At 37.9% G+C, this 18,659-nt stretch overlaps 1 protein-coding gene across 2 annotated transcripts in view; it reads left to right on the forward strand.

The window, feature by feature from the left end:
* Positions 1 to 18,659, forward strand: part of LOC121328825 (voltage-dependent L-type calcium channel subunit alpha-1D-like) — a 90,505-nt gene that overhangs the window by 67,122 nt on the left and 4,724 nt on the right. The window contains exons 33-46 of one of the 2 annotated variants that reach the window (XM_041273914.1): positions 598 to 615; positions 724 to 756; positions 1,506 to 1,634; positions 2,127 to 2,192; positions 2,387 to 2,478; positions 2,886 to 3,045; positions 3,391 to 3,518; positions 3,764 to 3,860; positions 4,909 to 5,011; positions 6,807 to 6,908; positions 10,125 to 10,255; positions 15,937 to 16,053; positions 16,405 to 16,781; positions 18,549 to 18,575. In XM_041273914.1, coding sequence (XP_041129848.1) covers positions 598 to 615; positions 724 to 756; positions 1,506 to 1,634; positions 2,127 to 2,192; positions 2,387 to 2,478; positions 2,886 to 3,045; positions 3,391 to 3,518; positions 3,764 to 3,860; positions 4,909 to 5,011; positions 6,807 to 6,908; positions 10,125 to 10,255; positions 15,937 to 16,053; positions 16,405 to 16,781; positions 18,549 to 18,575 — 1,580 coding nt within the window. The remainder of the gene's footprint in view (positions 1 to 597; positions 616 to 723; positions 757 to 1,505; positions 1,635 to 2,126; positions 2,193 to 2,386; positions 2,479 to 2,885; positions 3,046 to 3,390; positions 3,519 to 3,763; positions 3,861 to 4,908; positions 5,012 to 6,806; positions 6,909 to 10,124; positions 10,256 to 15,936; positions 16,054 to 16,404; positions 16,782 to 18,548; positions 18,576 to 18,659) is intronic. The other variant, XM_041273913.1, reaches the window with a different exon arrangement.

An 18,659-nucleotide genomic window follows, 5' to 3' on the forward strand; every position in this document is an offset into this window, starting at 1 on the left:
GAGGAAGCAATAATCACAAGACCAGGCCAGGTATGCATCTTAGGGAGTAGCACCCCGATCCCTCTGTGGATGCAGTCATTTCAGTGCTGCTGACGGACAGGCAGTCACTTAAGATTGGCCAGCATTTCTTAAACTGTAGAGCAAGTTTTGGAGAAAAAGTTCAAACTACATTGATGAACGAAAAGGAAAAAATTGCCCAAGTCAGGTTTTTAGCCAACTAAAATGAGTAAGACCAAAGAAAAGATGGCAGACCTGAATACCTCCAGTAATTAATAATTATAACGAAATCCCTGGTTTTATTGTTACTGAAGGTTGTAAAAATCATATTATGATTTAAATGACTGTGGTATTTTGACATGCTGCTATTTGTATCAAGTCAATAGACCCTACTGTGTTTTAGCCGATTCTGAGGAGTGCGCTACCCAAGTTCAAATGTAAATCCATTCATGTATCTTCTAAAATGAAATGTATATGTTACTGTATATTTTAAAGAATGATGAATGGAAAACAATGAAAATTAAAATGTGACTTTGGCAACATTTTGGTCTTCAGTTCCTATGCTTTTAAATGAGAATATCTCCAGAGGGCTGTCCGTAGCTAACAGGTGCTGCTCCTGTAGAATGTGTACCACTAACTAAGATGTTTGCATTTCATGAAGGTGAACAGATTTTGTTTCCAGCTCATCCCATGTTTAGTCATTAATGCAGCTCTTTAATTTTAAAGCCGACAGAAAGCCCCCCAGTGGGAGAGACTGGGGTAAGACGGACCACCTGTCCCCTGCGTTTTACCCTCATCTGCGTTTTTTTTTTTTTAAACTTTTATTTTCATTTTTTTTTTTTTTTTTTTCTGGTTTTATTGAGCATTTTCAAGTGTTGATTTTAAGGAGAGTGTAAAGCTATTGCATATAGTGGTAATGCTGACTGATAACCCCCTACCTGTATCCTTTGGACCCAGCTTGCCCCTGAAGTCTAAAAAAGTTTTTGAAGTAACTGCCTGACTTGACTTCAGCATGTTTTTATTTTATTTAACGATTATTATTTATTTAAGGAAGCCATGCTTGCGCATGTCAATGCAGGCCAGTATGGAAAGGTATATGGCATGCACCTTCACTTCCCTCTTGTTCGTTATCTTACAATAAGTGAATATGTTATATTGCTTTAAAAACAAGTTTCACAAGCTAGTTGTACATGTTAACTAATGCCGACTGATGCATGAAGGTCAGATGGATTGGATGTCATCTTAAACAGTCCACTTTGTATAAGTAAGATCAAATAAAACCTAACACTACTGTATCAGTGAGGTTGAGTTTCATTTCATGATTAAGGTTAATTACTAGAGATATGCCCAATTCTGACTTTCCATTAAGAGACAAACTGTACACCAAACAGAAGCTGTAAGTATGTTAACTTGTTGTTAAAGCATTACTGTCTGAAGCATTTTGCCTTGCCTGAGCCCTGTGCATGCAAGCCCTTGTTTGTGATTTGACTGCACATCGTTCTCGACAGAACTCAGAGGACAGCTCTAGAATCTCCATCACATTCTTCCGCTTGTTCCGTGTGATGCGATTGGTCAAGCTGCTAAGCAGAGGGGAGGGCATCCGGACACTCCTGTGGACATTTGTAAAGTCATTTCAGGTAAGAGGACTCTACCTATCCTATCTGTTTATTTACACATTGCTGATCTGAAGATCACTAATCTAGAGTATACAGATATAAAGGTCTGTGGATTGTTGTATTATTCTTTACACCTATAAAAGGTCCAATGGTTGGTGATGGTCTAATTATTATGCATTTTACCTATAGGAGCCCATCACAGAGGCTAAAAACTATATCCCTACACAACACAAAATGAACTGTCCTATGCAATGCAGTAGAGTATAAAACCTACAAAAATAATCTACAATTTGTTAATATAATTGTAACAAGACCCGGACTCGTTTCTTCATGAAAATGTAACGTTTGTTATATTCTGTACTGGCAGTCTTTATACTTTTGATTTCACGTTTGTTAAAACCTACAGCTTGCCTAATCTGTCCTTCGCTGCTGTATAAGGGCTTGCTTTATTAAACCGATGTTATAAAGCCTTTTCATTTTACAGCTGCTGATTTTGTGTTGCTTTTGTCCTAGGCTTTGCCATATGTTGCTCTTCTGATAGCCATGTTGTTTTTCATCTACGCTGTAATTGGAATGCAGGTAATTGTAAACAAATGAATTAATAAATAAATAAAAGTGATTTCAACCTGACAAAAATGACAATGTAGCATTAACTTGATTGCATTTTCTTAGATGGATGTAGGTTTTTAAAAGCATTAACAGACTCAGAACACCTCAGTTGTGAAAAGCTGGTTTAGTGTAAGAAGTGAGAATGTGCATCTCTGTGTTTGCAGGTCTTTGGAAAAGTTGCCATGGTGGACAATACACAAATAAACAGAAATAACAATTTCCAAACCTTCCCACAGGCTGTTCTCCTGCTGTTCAGGTAATTCATTTCAACCTGTCTGCCAAGGAACCTCCAGGATAGGCATGGTAAAGGCTTGGTCTGTTTAAAAAAACAAAACAAAAAAAACAAAACAAAAAAAACTACTTGAGTGCACAGACCTTAGATGCCCAGTTTCTTAGGAATATGAAGAACTAGGTTTTTTGCACGCCTGGTTTATTTTTATTTTTTTTATCATAGCTGTCTGTTTTACCCGTGGATTTCTTGAAAATGCACCAGATTGAATGGTGCCTCACGGCTGCCAACAGTAAGACTGCAGTCAGCAGCTGTCAAGCCAATCACCTGTTTAACCAGCTGAACATAGGCAGCAGGTGTTGCATTGAGGGGAACTAGCCCCAGCCAAGACTCGGGTTCAAATTCAAGCCTTTATGTTGTGGTGTTTTTTTCAGGTGTGCTACAGGGGAAGAGTGGCAAGAGATCATGCTGGCATGCCTGCCTGGTAAACGCTGTGACCCTGAGTCAGACTATGGTCCTGGGGAGGAATTCACATGTGGAAGCAACTTTGCCATTGTTTATTTCATTACTTTTTATATGTTGTGCGCCTTTTTGGTATGTTTCATAAATATCTTTTAATTGTTTTTAAAATAGCAAAGTTTCAAAAAGTATCAAGTCACATCTTAATATAATGGCTACCGATTCTCTGTAGTTTAACTTATTGGTAATCTTATACTTGTATTCTTTCCAAAACTTCTATGAAATAGTAATTGGGTAACATTTGAATATGTATAGCACAGTAATCATTCATGTGATTAATGTGCTATACACACTTCAAATGGATAAGCTTTTAACAGATCACTAACATCATCAGGACAGAGCAGAGACGAATTGAATATCTAATATTGTAACTTTATATACAGTAGTATTTTAATGTACAGTGTTATAACTTTCTTTCAGATCATCAACTTGTTTGTCGCTGTCATCATGGACAATTTTGACTATCTGACACGGGATTGGTCAATTCTCGGCCCCCATCATTTGGAGGAATTCAAGAGGATATGGTCAGAATATGACCCAGGAGCTAAGTAAGGAAGAATGTGGACCAATTTCTTTTAGGGCACAGACATTGAATGGTCTTTAGTAATCAAAAATTGTACATACAGCTTATAAATAGTGGGGGTCAGATACAAATCTCCCCATCAAATGTCTTGCATGTTTTGTCGAGATACTTTATCTCATGAACCTAACAGAATTCAATTTTTTTCCCCCCACTGCCCTTAATAAGCCACCCTATTCAGTTTAAAATTTGAATGTTATAATGTTTTATTAGGGGCAGAATAAAACACCTCGATGTGGTCACGCTGCTCCGGCGCATTCAGCCTCCACTTGGCTTTGGCAAGCTTTGCCCACACAGAGTGGCATGCAAGGTAAGACCCACTACATATCTTCACAGAAAACCTATTGACACTATAAGATTTACATAGAACATACAACTGAATAACTCTACCATGGCATGGAACTGGTATGGACTGGGGCATTCCCAAACATTTGGACATTCAGGAAAACTGATTTTACAATCGATCGTGTTTGAAATCACTTTCACAGTACCTCCGTTGGGTTCGGCCATGACAGTTCCCGATCAGATGTTTTGTGTTTTTAGTTTCTGGTTGGCGAGTACTAAACTTTTAATGTGTATGGGTTTTTGGTGATTTTGTTTGGTAGATTAAAGGATTCTCCCTTCTTTGAACTACAACAGGTACTCTGCAGCATAGGTTGCGAGAGTCATTTAATTTTTATCGGAAGGTGAAATAATTAACAATTTTAATTGTATTTCCTTCAGAAAAAAAAAGTGCAATAGTTTGATTTTAAACAACAGTGTTATTATACATTTAAAGCTATTATGTGGTCAAACATCAGAGCAAAAGCTAGCAGTAGTTCATTTGAAAAAGGAAACAAAATCAAAATGGAATGATGTTTCCTGGAATGAGGTCTGCTCTCATTGTACTTGACAGAAATGCTCTGAGGTGAACATAGCATAAAGTTGGTATGTAAGGCAGAAGAACAAGAAAAACAAATCGCAATTTGCAGACTGCAGGATTGTTTTCAGGCAGAAACCAAGCTGTGATTTCACTGGTGTTTCACCCCCAGCAGGCGAGGGAATCATTAAATTAATTCTGACATCTTCTCTTATTTTAGGGACATTGGGTTAGTGCCTCTCATCAGCTGGTGTCATTTGCTGTTTGACAGCTCAGTTTGGGAACTTAATTACTAAATATACGAAACAAGAAAAGTTTGGAAACGAGAAAAGGCCATTTGGCCCATAAATCCAGCTGTGGCTTTAAAAGTGGCTGCAGCACGTGGGAATCACCCTGGATGTCGTTATCCAGGGACTGCTCCGGAAAAGTGCTGTAAAATGCTCAGATAAAATCCACCTGCCGGGTATATTGCAGTACTGTCTTATTTTTCTTTTTTCAGAGATTAGTAGCCATGAACATGCCTTTAAACAGTGATGGGACTGTCATGTTCAATGCCACATTATTTGCCTTGGTCAGAACAGCTCTGAAGATCAAAACAGAGGGTAAGTGACTATCTACAGTATCAGCGTGTCGATTAGCAAGGCAGAAGCTAGTGTACATTGGTTTGGTTTCTTAAACATATCTTTGAGATACTTCACAATTACAAATCAATGATATTGTGAAGTCGACTTTCCTCAAAGCTGACTTGCCTGATGCTTCATTTGGATTCCTTCAGTGTCCTGTTGGTGCACATCCCAGCACTGTATAATAAATCACAAGGAGTTGGTGTTTCTTAGAACAGAAAGCAGAACTGGTGAATCAGAGTCAGACACCACTAAACTTCTTATGATTCCGTTTTTTTTCTTCAGTTTTTAGTCAGACCAGCTATTGATACCCACATTGTGAATTATTTCATACTTAATGAATAAATAAACAGAAAGAGTGCCCCATAGTTTGCAGGAATTCATCAGCTTGTTTTAAGGCCAGTGTTTCTGCTTGGGCCTATAATAACAGCTGAAATTACACAGTGTACAATTAGTATCACTACTACAGACCTAATAGTCTATTGTAAGGGTGTGGGTGTAATATACATCCTGCCATTCGTTTAATGCCAATAAAAGGTAATTGCAATACATTAGATTTAAATCTTGTGGTTTTAAACTGAGTCAGCCTTCAAGATAATCTGATAGAGGCAATGGAAAACAATTTCTTTGAAGTGCACTCGATTCTTTTTACATAACTGTGAACAGGATGACTTTGCAGGGGTGACGTCAGACCAGAAATACAGACTCCAAACAGTGAGGAATGGTGGTGAACCTGAGATGCTACGGCATCCAGTATTTTACTAAATAAAAATATCAAACAAAAGATTTAAACAAAACACACAACTGAAAATAAAGGGCGCGTCGGCCAAAGTAAATAGACAGACAAACAAAGTGGACAGACAGAAAACAAGTACTGTGCTGGAGCTTCCAGCACGAAATAACAATTGTTGGTAGAATCTCTCCTTCTCTCTCCCGTTCTCCACTCATGAACACACAACCCAGAGTGAGTGAAAACATGCAGCTGTACCAAGACTCGATTGCTAATCAATCATTCAGTTGGAGTCTCGGTACAACTGCACGTGAATTAATAAAAGTGCAGTTCCCTGTGCTCACGTATTATTTTACCTGCACGTGAAGTGCTGTGCAATTCTCGTGCCTAAATACAAATACACATTTGAAACACTTGTGCTCGTAACCCATAGTTATATCCCATGTATTTTATACATAAATACCAACATTAACACACTACAGACAACATAAAACACTAATAGACATAAAGTGGTGGGACACTTTGATTTGTTCAGCCAGCAAAAATAGGCTAATACAAAGTGCCATTTTGCCAGTAACTAATACACTTAAGGTGCATGTGACAATCATCCTGAGTCTCAGAACTGACACAGCCTTTGGCTTGGTTGATAACATTTAAGAAGTCAGAGTGGTTCCTTGTGTGCTTCTCAAATTGAGTTTAATCTAACATTGGAAACTTTTGTGTTTGGGGTGCAGATCGATAGCTGTTAATCAATCTCAGAGCAGCTACTGTGGGCTTCTTGTCTGCTCTGAGCTTGAGTGGGTGAAAATCAGCTTGCAATCTTACACAGCACCGTGTACTTTTTTTAAAAGCGATTGAATATTAACAGTTAAACAGTATGATGTAATCTTAGGATGATGTAATTTCCATCTGATGCAAACTGTCTAATGCACAGACATTCCAGATGTTTACTAAGTATTATAAAAACAAGCACACATGGTTTGTCTTTGTTAAATGTTACCTCCTGGGTTTATTCTAAAGGGAAGGGGATGTCTTATTCTCTAGGTAACCTTGACCAGGCCAATGAGGAGCTGCGAGCAGTCATCAAGAAGATCTGGAAGAGGACCAGCATGAAGCTGCTGGACCAAGTGGTTCCTCCCGCTGGCGGTTAGTCATCCCGTTCTGAGCAGTCAGAAACACCCTGCAGAGTGCTTGGAGGAGCAGCCAGCGTAGTTTTGATCGTAGACCTGTCTTAATAACCTGTCAGCCAGGTGCAATGTTGCAGTAAGATGAAAAGAACAGTTTGTTTTACTGTAGGGGTATTTATTTATTTATTTATTTAAGTGTTTTGATATAAAGATTTTGGGGCCCCCAGTAGCTCACCTCTTGGGGTGCAGCCATGTGGCTCATGTGTTTGGATTCTGAGAGCACTGAGTTGCAGATCTTGGCTGAGGAGGCCCCAGGGAGTTATGAATTGCAATTCAGCAACCCCTGCTGGTCAGGCGCCCATAGACAAGACGGTGACTTCCGAGGCTGAGCCTTCCTTCCAAGGTTCGGTAGCTCGGTCACATCCGTTTCTTATCGTTGATTATTGACTTGATGGTGGCACCCCTTGATCTTCAGCGTTTTTGATTTGGTAAGTGGGTTGCAGTCAACATTTGAGATGGGCATTCGAATAAAAAAAATAATTAATAAAAACAAACAAAAGTTGCTGGTATTGATCTCAAGCCCAGTAGAATTGTTTTCAGTTGAGTCAAAAAATAATGATTTGCCATTGAGGATTAAGTATCTATTTGTTATTATGGGACTGCTGGTATTATTTTCTGCTATCTTCTTCTCTGCAAACATATTGAAAAGAATACTTTAGTACTCGTAATGCTTTCCTGTTTTACTGTGACTACTGCTCAGTTTTCTGTTCACTATTTAAAGCATCAGTAATTTGCTTAAACCACTTAAAGACCTAGAGGAATGCACCTAAATGCCTAGTTTACCAGCTGTGCCTCCAACATACCTTCCTAAAAACACTGACAAGCTGAGTCAGTACTGTTGCTTTAAACTATGTTATATTTAGCTTTTAGAATGACTGTTTTGCTTTCTTTGACAGCTTGCATGGCGTAGACTAAATTAGCACTGCATGTTTTGTTCGTACTAAATCTTGTCTTTTTTTTTGCTTGAGCTTTTCCGCAGCTTGTGTTCCTTTTATACTCTGTCCTTCAGAATATTCTGAAGCAATTCTGTTTTAGGGTGGTGGCATGGAACTAGTGTTGCCTCTTACCAATATCTGTCCCCAGCATTGTTTTTAAAGTCACAGACTCCTGCTTCAGAATTATTCACACAGCTAGCTCTGCTTGCATGCATGTGCTGACTAGAGACTATAGGGACTGTTCTCCATAGAACACTGTTGTAGTAGGGTTTCCACATTCTGTAGCTGCTTACTTAGCACTTTAACTACTGGATTAACAGCATGATGACAGTATAGATCTACATGCTACAGGAATTAACTACTGTCAGAATGTCTCCTTATTTCTATAATGTTAGGGTTATCATGGTTAAATACAACAAGTTACAATAACAACTTGTTCATTTATGTTACACGATGGTTTAATGTAACAGAAACTATTAGGATATCTACAGTTAGAAAACAATAATAATTCAGGGATGACATTTCATGTTAAATAAATAAATATATTACCACAAGGTTAGAAATCCATATCAGTAGCATTTATTATAAAGTGTAGTGTAATGTGTTTTTTAATTTATCTAAATAAGTTGCCTCCATTTTCACCCAGTGATAACTGTACTGTTTCTTTTTGTTTTTGTTGAAGTGTTGTTTTATTTTTTATGGTCTTACCTGTTCTTCCTTCCTCACCTCTAGTATTTTGCTCCTGAGTCGATTGATGCTGTCTTGCTCCTTCTTGATTTTCTGAGCATCTGATAGGCTCAGACTCACAGTATAACTAGAGGTGTAACAGTGATCGTGCTTTTACAGTCCCAGCAAAATGCATGCAGAAATGCAGCCCCTAATATTATTTCTGTCTGTGTTCAAAAGAAAGAAACTTCATGTGAAATTTGTATTAACATTTTGTTATAGACACATTTCATGACATCCCTAAACACTTTATACCAAAACACCAAATAAAAACTAGATCTAAGATTATTCCAGGAATCCGACGTGTTCATCCCAGTCATGGCTGACATTTCCAAACTCCTGAGTTGGAAATGTTTGTATCGAAATTGTTGTTCGTAGAAGATGCTGGTTTCTTCCAAAATAACAGAAGTCAAATGAAGTGTAAAGTTTGATACAATTATGGATACAATGTGTATTGGTTACACCTTTGACCATGGCTCCCCATAGCCCTGTTTTATTAGCAGGTGGCACTCTTTAACAAAGAGTTCATGAAAGCAGGTGAAGATCTCTAGATGGTATACTGTTTAGACCGCACTTCAACTAAGAAGTAGATCAGAAGGAATTGACAATTATTATTTGGGGTCAGCCAGTCTTTTTTATTTGAGAACTTCCGTTTTTTAACCCTGTATAGCAGGTTGAGACACTTTGTGTACTGTATCAACATAAACTGCTAAAATGTCATCCTATAAAATAGAAAAAAAAACTGTTGCAAATGGATTTAAAAATAAATAACAAATAAACAATAAACAACAACAACAACAATAATAATAATAATAATAATAATAATAATAATAATAATAATAATAATAATAATAATAATATTGGACTAGATTCCCAAAGCTACTGTATTTACTTAAAAATGTCATCAGCATGATATTTTCACAAAGTAATAACACACCCAATAAAGTTACCAACCCAGAAATAAACAAGTCGGACATCTCATGCGGGGGCTTGTGAGTTGTCTTCAGTTGTTTCTTATTCATTTTAAAATTCTAAGTGGTGATTTTTTTTTTTCTAATCAGACAAAAATAATGCTGATGACCATTTGGAGTAAAGAGCTTTGAGAATCTAGCCCATTGTGTTTTTTCAGATAAAACATTGAGAATGTATTGTAGCATAGGCACCCTTTATTTATGAACCAACTATTCACTATGCTGGTCCTTACAACTTGATGGTCTTACTTTTAAGCTGAGGGCTATCCACGTTCTAGTCATAGAAGTGAAAGTCTGAACAAGCTCTAGTTAACACAACTAACACAAGGTTTACAATAAGAGACTGGTTCTAAGTGAGAGGATCAGTGGAATCCCAGTTCTGATGCCAGACCCTAGGTCCTAGGTGTTGCTACCTTGTCGATTACCTGCAGGCCAGGTACCCCCTACTGCAAGTGTCTCCAACGTTTCAACAGAAGCTTACAGTACCAGCTCCTGAGTGTATTTTGGTGACAGAGGAGGGGTTTGTGTGGTCTGTTCATATAGATGATGAGGTAACCGTGGGGAAGTTCTATGCCACCTTCCTGATACAGGACTACTTTAGGAAATTCAAGAATCGTAAAGAGCAAGGCCTTGTGGGGAGACTTCCATCAAAGAATAGCACCGTGGCTTTACAGGTAAGTCTGGTTTATCTCTTCCTGAGCCCTGTTTCTTTTTTGATGTGGTTTTTGTTTTCCAGGTATTCAGTTAATAAAAACTAAAGAAAGTTCACTTCTTAACAAGCTCTTTGTAGCAAACTTTGTATTGTTTTGATGCCACTGTAAAACGTGTTGTTAGAATAAAGGGTTTGTTTATTGATATTGGTGGCTGCATTGCGTCCTTCTAAACTATATTTAAGCAAAAGAAGATACATATTTATTTTAGAAATTAATATGCAAGTGTCATTATTAAACATAGCTTTCAAGGAGTGTGCAGAAAATATGGATTTGACAGTCTTTTTAAAACATACTACCACACCACAGAGTCAGGTAACATTTAACAATAACACCTCCTGCCTTGGATCGCGCCCAGGAGATATGATAGGGCACATTGCTAGACTTGGTGCCTGCAGAAGCAACCAGTGCAGTGAATCACAAAAAATCGCATTCTATTATATGAAAGCAACATCATTATGTACACGTTAATGTTTCTTGCCTGCAGTGTGCTCCGCTCATTGTGACTTTGAATTGCTCCCACTGAGGAAATGAAAGCTAAAAGATTGCAGGTTTTTAGGGTAAACTACAGAGTGTGTCAATAATTAATTTTAATTACAGTCTTTAGAGGCAGCTCTTCCTCCATGCCTCTTGGTGGCATCCAGTACAATTGTTCAGAAGCAGAAAATCAAGACAGATTCAATGAGCCTTTCAGCCATGCTTGTTAGAATGTCTGGGTTGAAAGAACCAGCTGATGCATTTATACACCGTTATTCTTCTTAATCTTTAAGTGGTGATCAGAATGATAATAACCAATATATTCTCACAAAAGAACCTGAAAAGAAATGTTCTTTCTAAAATATTACTTTCAAAGTACATTATAGTGTTGGGGGGGGGGGGGGGAATCATCATTCTAATGATGTTGTGCTTTACAATGTATTGTAAATCATAAGGAAATATTTATACAGTACATGTAGAAAGCCAGACAGAACTAGAAAATGAACTACCCCATTTTGCAGGGAGCTAGAATTGCATTGTATAGTTTTAGGCAGCAGCCTGCATGGCCATGAGGTTTTCAGAATAAAATAGGCTAATACATTAATTAAAGAAGGGACTGTGACAGGGTGAGGTGTCTCATGTTGCAAGGATAGATATAGTGTTTTATTTTGTTGCAGTTTGGCCAAGATAAGGTTAAACTTTCCTATCGCTGAATGTAAATTGGTCCCTGGCTCCCTCCATTTCAGCCATGTGAGAATGTAGCTGGAATTGAGGAAACTGGCTCTGTGATTGGTTGGCCAATTAATGACTCAATCATTCAGTTAGTTTGATAATCCTGCAGGTGTGTAGTGTATAAAACCCCACTGAAAGGAAGGTCAGCTGTGGCAGGCCGTAGGAAGAGTTGGAACAGAAGCTATGCCAGCACAGATACAAGTGTTTATTGAATGAATGGCTGTAGCAGGGAAAGCTGGGTCTCCCCTTAAAAACCTGAAGATTGCTGCCATTTTGTTTAATTTGTTTATTTTCGTGGTTACTGTTATACAGTACACCGTACTTCCACTTCTAATTTAATTGCAGTGGAACTGGCAAATCTTTGGGTTCGGGCTGTTTAATATTACAACGTGTCAAATGTTTAATAAAAGACCACATTTTCCCATTTACACAATTTAAATATCAGCTTTTAACAGTTTAGCAAGCACTGTCATTTTTACAGATTGCTATTTGTATTGAATTTTGTTGAAGAAAAAAATTGAAAGTCCAGCCGTGGTTTTCAGGAGCAAAAGTTAACAGCAGTATGAGTTGAAAAGAAAGGTCTGTGTTTTGCCAAATTGTTCTTGGTCAACTAAATAAAAATAAGATGGATTCATAATGTACCCCAGAACAGGCTGGCATTCATTTAAAAAATGAAATTGTGTGAAAAGCCATATCCCCTTGCCTTTTCAATCCTAATGAAATAGTTTTATTACAGTAGATGGCAGCTTCAGCACCCCTAGTATGAGCCATGGTGTCGATGGTTTTCGTTACTCTTTGACTAATGTATTTCCACTGCAGTATTTGTAAAAATATTTTAACCGACCAACTCCTGGTTTCAGCTGTATAGCTTCTTACTTATACTTCCAGCATTAATAGGCATCATCTTTACCTAAAAATTATTAGCATTATTAAACTGAACAGGAATCAGCTGTTGGGTTGAATAGTTTGCATGCAGCCTTTGTTTTTAATTAGAAAATTGTGCGTATAATTATAGAAGAAAATTAGAACTCTTCAAAGAAAAAAACACAAAACGTACACAAGAGCAACAATGCCCTTGTCTTGCCAATGTACTGGTAAACACAGTACAGTACGCTGAGCTCCTTACACTGTGTATCCAGAGCTTCATCCCAGCAGATGTCCTGGGGATAGGAAATAGCTGTTTAATATGTCAACTTGTGCTGAATTTTGAAAGGACAGCCAATGGGGTTTAACTGAGTGTAATGAATCCCTTGCGAGCAGGTTAAGAAAAGCGCTGAGGGTGATATGTCACTCAACTCAGTCTAATTGGGCTGCTGGAACCCTTTTGTGCGATGCACACTGCGGTGTTCAAATAGAGGAAAAGGAGAATTTGACAAAGTACATCTCTGTGGATGTCTGGGGCGCGATGCATTCAAAAGCTGTGCTCCCTGCTCTTGTTAACATGGGCTCCAGAAAGAAGAGCAAGTCTGTCGGACTGCCTTTGGACAACTATGTCTCTTACATTCACTGCTACAGTGTAGGTCCTTTCCCTGTTTTATTTAGCTACTGCCTGGAACTGTACTGTATTTGTGTTTTCAGGTACTAACTTTCTAGACAAAAGATGTTTCTATCATTTGCCTTTTTCATGTAATAGAGATTTATGGTGTTTTTTGGCAGGCTAATACTATTTTTAATGTAAGAATATGGTTTAATACAGTATTTTTAAAATGATGTAGGAATTTCAATGTGACAGACTTGTTGATATGGCTTGTCGTCTGTAGAAAGTTTATTTTATTTGAATGTTGAATCCATCTAAATTAATACCTTAATCTCGTGACACAAATCCAAGTGAACAGAATGTGTGAATTTATATTAGATGCCAAATCTTTCATTTAAAAACCTAACACAGAATCACACAGGGATTTACAATTTTAATATATGTGTGATATATTACAGCTCCAAACATTTTTTTTTTTTTATTTTTTTTTAAAGAAACAGCTTGACTGCAACATTACATATTGTTCGACCTATTTTTTATATTCTGCATGTAGCGCTGGAATGTGGCTTAAATGTTAGACAACATTCATGATTGAATTTGTTTCCTTGTTAGTTATGGAGTATGTGTATTTTTTAAAAGCAGCCTTTGAAGAATACATGTGATTAAGATCAGGAGACACGTTTCTAGTGTTAAACTGTATTTACATGTTACATTTACACTATTTCAAGTTGGTATTGGATAGATGTTGTCCTCTGAATAGTGCTTTAGTGAATGTTGTTTTATTGTTTAAAGAGGCGTCAAACCAAAGTCCACAGTTAAAATGCCAACTACCGTTTTCTACATAGCCGTGTCACCGGGTTATAAATGACATCTACACACTAAAAACAAACCGGTATGCTAAATGGTCTCTGTGGTACGTTTGTAGGTCAGTATACATTTGAAAAATGCTTTTGAAACATTTTTCTTAGTGGAAACCCTGTTGGGTATAGGAGTGTGATATGAAATATAGTTTTATGTTACATAATGTGCGTGAATACTGCATCGGTTAACAGATATAACGTCAAGGACAGTCAAAGCAAATTCAGTAGCAGTACAGGCAGTTCAGAGTTTTCAGAATACAAAGCCATCAGTTCTGTCAAAATTCTGCTAGCTTTTTTGTTTCTTTTGATTTGCATGGACAATCATAATTGATACAGTTAACTAATAAACAAGTTTGGGGTGTGCTGTTCTTGTCTAGGACTGTAAATATAAAAGCACTTACTAATTATGAACACCTCGCATTGAGTAAAGCATTGAAGACCCTGAATATTATTATCATTTATTCATTTGTGATGTGGACAGCAGTGTAGTGAGGCTAAGACCACCACTGTTTCTGTCACACAGACCCCTTGTGTTAGTGTAGGAATCAAAATGACGATCCACTAAACTACCTAGTCCCTGGTAATTGAGTTAGCTGAGTGCTGAGAATGTCCAGTACCCGACAGATTGGAATAATGAAAATTATGTTTTACCAAGGGGAAGTGCATGGGTCGTCACTGAATAATAATGAGTCAGACCCAGAGCATTGGGTGTTGCCATGCCACACAGGAGCGCTTATTTTATTCAACACAAGTGCTGTCACTAGGGTACAAGTAATGGCAGCCCTAGTGCCAGATTTAATAAAGAAAACAAAACAAAGCTAACAATAAAAGTTTGCCATACAAGGCGAGTGCTAGCCTCATTAAAAGAGATGTTCCGCTCCAGGAACCTACTACACTACATTACCCTCTCTTTACTGTTTGGGGTGAACATCCCCTAAACTAACCTACTGCTGTTGCTCACGAGTTCCCAGCCTCCCAGCGACTCGGGCTTGTTGCGACAGTCCTGCTTGCAGTTGATTGGCTCCATAATAGCTAATCCTGCGGAGCGGATGCTGTCTACCTCAATGTCAACAAAGCTCCCCTCTGTGTAGCATGGTGGTACAGTCTAGCAGGTTGCCTAGCAACGAGTTTCTTGTAAGGCATCCCAGCTGCACACATCCATGCAAGAAACAGAGCCAGGGCTCCCTGTCAGAGAAGTATTAAAACAGGCAGCCAGCTTATTCTTCGGTGCTGAACTAACTCAGAGGAGCTCCATACATGTAGGATCCAATGTCTCTTGAAAGTAGAGCTTTGCCCTTTGAGTGACGAGACATTTGCAGCATCTAAGCGTGCTTTTATATTTAACAAGATTTTTAGTATCACTCTTAAAAGGAAAGTCAAATTCAAATTTTCTGCGCATCTCTCATGCTGTTGCACTGGGTGTCTATAGGGACTTGCCTCTTTAGTATACTATCTATATTTAATGGGATTTATGAAATGTGAGCAGACTGATTATTACAAATCATTGTTATCTTTCCAAATCGTTATAGTTGTTTACTGTAAATTATTTATTGAGGATATATTGTACGCATATATTTACATTTATATTTACTATACCACATGCTGTCAAAAACAACCTGCAAAAACATTGATTTGCATAGACTGAATATATATTGATAAATATCAAGATTGCCCTGCTTCAGTTGCTGATTCCTTTGAAACTGCTTTAACATGCTTTTGAACTTGTTTATCTCAGTCATTCCACAGATAGACAGCTGCTTCTCTATCTGTTTTTACAGTATGTGACCAGTATGACAATATATATGGTTGCATTTCTGCTGTAGTTCCACCAACACATTACAAACTCCCCTTTTCAGAAACCATCTCATCCCCTCATTCCACATCTCACCCGGTTCTTCACTGATCTCTGTAGAACGACTGCTGATTCTGTGTTCCCTCAGTGAAGGCACTACACATATACCAAGAGTCAGTAACAAGACTTCTGTCACAGTGTTTCCCTGTTCTGGCAGTGATATATAGTTACAAGCTGCCCTGTATCACACAACCCATTGTTTTGAAATGGTTCTGGTATTTATATTTTCCTGTTGCCATCATTGCAGGCTGGTCTCCGGACGCTGCATGATATTGGGCCTGAGATTCGACGAGCAATATCATGTGACCTGCAAGATGAGGATGTTATAGATGTTAATCCTGAGGAAGACGAGGATATCTATAGGGTAATTCCTGCTCAGGCTAGCTATGCTTGGCGGGACTTTGACTGTCTGAAAGTTACAGTGCAGGGGGCTTAATTCTGTAATCGTTTGGGCACTATACTAGTAACATCTTGGAGAATTATAAGTTAATGCTACAACATTCATTAACAGATTTTTCGTCATTAAAAATGTGCTTTTTCACTAACATCAAAACGTCTAATTTATTGAATTGTGCGCACAGTAAAATGTTGATTGAGATGAGATTTAAGACACATTTTGAAAATGAAAAAAAGCCATGCTCTCACACTTAGAAAGAGGACTTGCAGTATAATATGAATTCTTTCGTCTTAATGACTAGAGCTCTTTGTGTTCCAGAGAAATGGTGGCCTCTTCGGCAACCATGTGAATCATGTCAATGGCAATGACAACAGAAGGAACTCTGCAAAACAGACCAACGCCACACAGCGCCCTCTGCAGGTCAAAATACAAGCCTTTGATACTGAGAGGCCGTCTCTGTCCAGCAAAACTGAGAACTCCCTGTCTCATAACCATCACAACCACAACTCGGCCTCAAAGACATCACCAAACTCCACCAATGCCAACCTCAACAATGCCAACATGCCCCTCATTCCTAACGGAAAACACCATGGCCATCGGAGCTACGAACATCTCTCCGCCAACGGTTACCCTTCCCATGGGCCATACTTCAAGGGAGATCTGTATGAAAAGCACAGAAAAACCAGCAGCAAAAGGTAACGGAAGTATTTTTAATGCAAACGAAAGAACGTCCAAGTGAAATGGAAAATCTAGAATACATAACTGCACGGTTTCACAGAACGAATTTATGTTATTATAGGTAAGGTATTCCGAGATTATCAGGCAATGAAACCTGATGGATATCTAAGCTTTTCATAGAGTAACTTAATCTGTTAATGAGTCAGTATTAATAGTTGTATTCATGTTTTGAGTGTTGGTTTACTTATGTGTAACCCTATGTTTGTTAATGGTGAGAAAATATTGTGGTTTTTTTTTTTTTTTTTGGTAAGTCACTTTTGAGAATCTTTTTGTTTAGCCTAGACAGATGATGAATAGACAGATAACCTAAGTTTGACAGAGAAACTGCCAATGAGAAAGATGGGTCTGACTAATCATGCTTTCCTCATCACTTCCTCGCTATCAGAACCATCTGTTTACAACAACCTGCCTGCCTCTGCAGGATCGCTTTGTCACTGTTGTTGCTTGTCTGTCTTACTACATTCTTTCTGACGCTTCAGTAGTACTAAAGTTGTTTTCTGATATGATGTATTTTATAATAATGATAAAAAGTTGGTATCTGTTAATCAGATCATACAGTTTTGTGGTTTATGGCTAAAGAGCATATTCCTTTACTAAAGGGGGTTACATTATCCAAGCAATAATGAACTGAGTAACTAACGTGGATTTTTCAAAGACTGTATGGATTCAGTGTTAAAAAGAAATGGCAACAGTGCGTGAAGTGGGAAATTCACAAAACCGTTTACTCCAAGCTGTCATTGGCACTACATTTAAAAAAAGAGAAAACAACTGCTAATGTTTTTTTCTCCTTCCAGAAAAATGTTAAGACAATTGGGAGTAAATTGCTTTGTGACTTTCCATTAAAAAAATATATCGTTACACGTTCCCACGTGTTGCTACAAGTTTAAAATGTCTGTTCCAGTGCACTGGTAGTGCAAGGATTAGTTCCCACATTGTCAAACAGGTAACACAGCAATAATGATCCATGATGTGGTACGGAACAGAATAGCTAGAGCGCTTGTTGTTATGTTTGTTTTTTCAGTCGCTCTTCCTGCAATGATTTAGAGGACAGATCTCAAACCCTAGCGCACTAGAGCGGACATTTTGAAAAGAGCTTTGAAACAGACTTCTAACAAGTTCTAAGTGTAAAAAGTTGTCAGGATGTTAACAGTGAAAAGAAAAATTGCAGGTACAGTACGTTATTTAAACAGTTGTGGCAGCACGTGGGGATGGGTAACACTATATTTTTTGGAACCGCTCTACTTACTTTTTAAAAGGTACAGGTCTTTTAGAATCCTGTTGCCCTCTTTACAAAACTGTTTACAAAAAAGAATAATAAGCTGAAGGAAATTACTTGGGGAAACTTAAATATCTGCACACCGCTATATACGTTATGATATAAAATGACAACTTGTTCCCAAGGCTTTACGTGATAAACAAGTTGACACAGTTCCAATAATATGACATAAAAAAGACATAATGACTTTCAACCCGCATGACTTGAACCTTTCCATTCCCTCTCCCGTATCAGTTTTCTTATTCTTGCATCCATACATGTTAATCCAACATTAAAAATGCATATGCATATATGTGTCATATACTGTACATACTGCATACTGTATATTGTATATGGTGCAGATTACTGTATACTGTATATGGTGCATTGACCTTTTGTATTCATTTTCATTCCTTGATTACCTAACCAAAATACTTTCTCTCAACCATTTCTATGCCTTCTTGGATAGGACCCACTACTATGAAACATATATTAGGTATGTCCACTGTCGAACATGTCTCTAGAATCTGTATATATTTTTGTCTATGGTCATCGGTGGCGGTTTTCCTGAAATACATCA

Source organism: Polyodon spathula, chromosome 16, assembly GCF_017654505.1.
Source record: "Polyodon spathula isolate WHYD16114869_AA chromosome 16, ASM1765450v1, whole genome shotgun sequence".
In the NCBI taxonomy this organism is placed as follows: Eukaryota; Metazoa; Chordata; class Actinopteri; order Acipenseriformes; family Polyodontidae; genus Polyodon; species Polyodon spathula.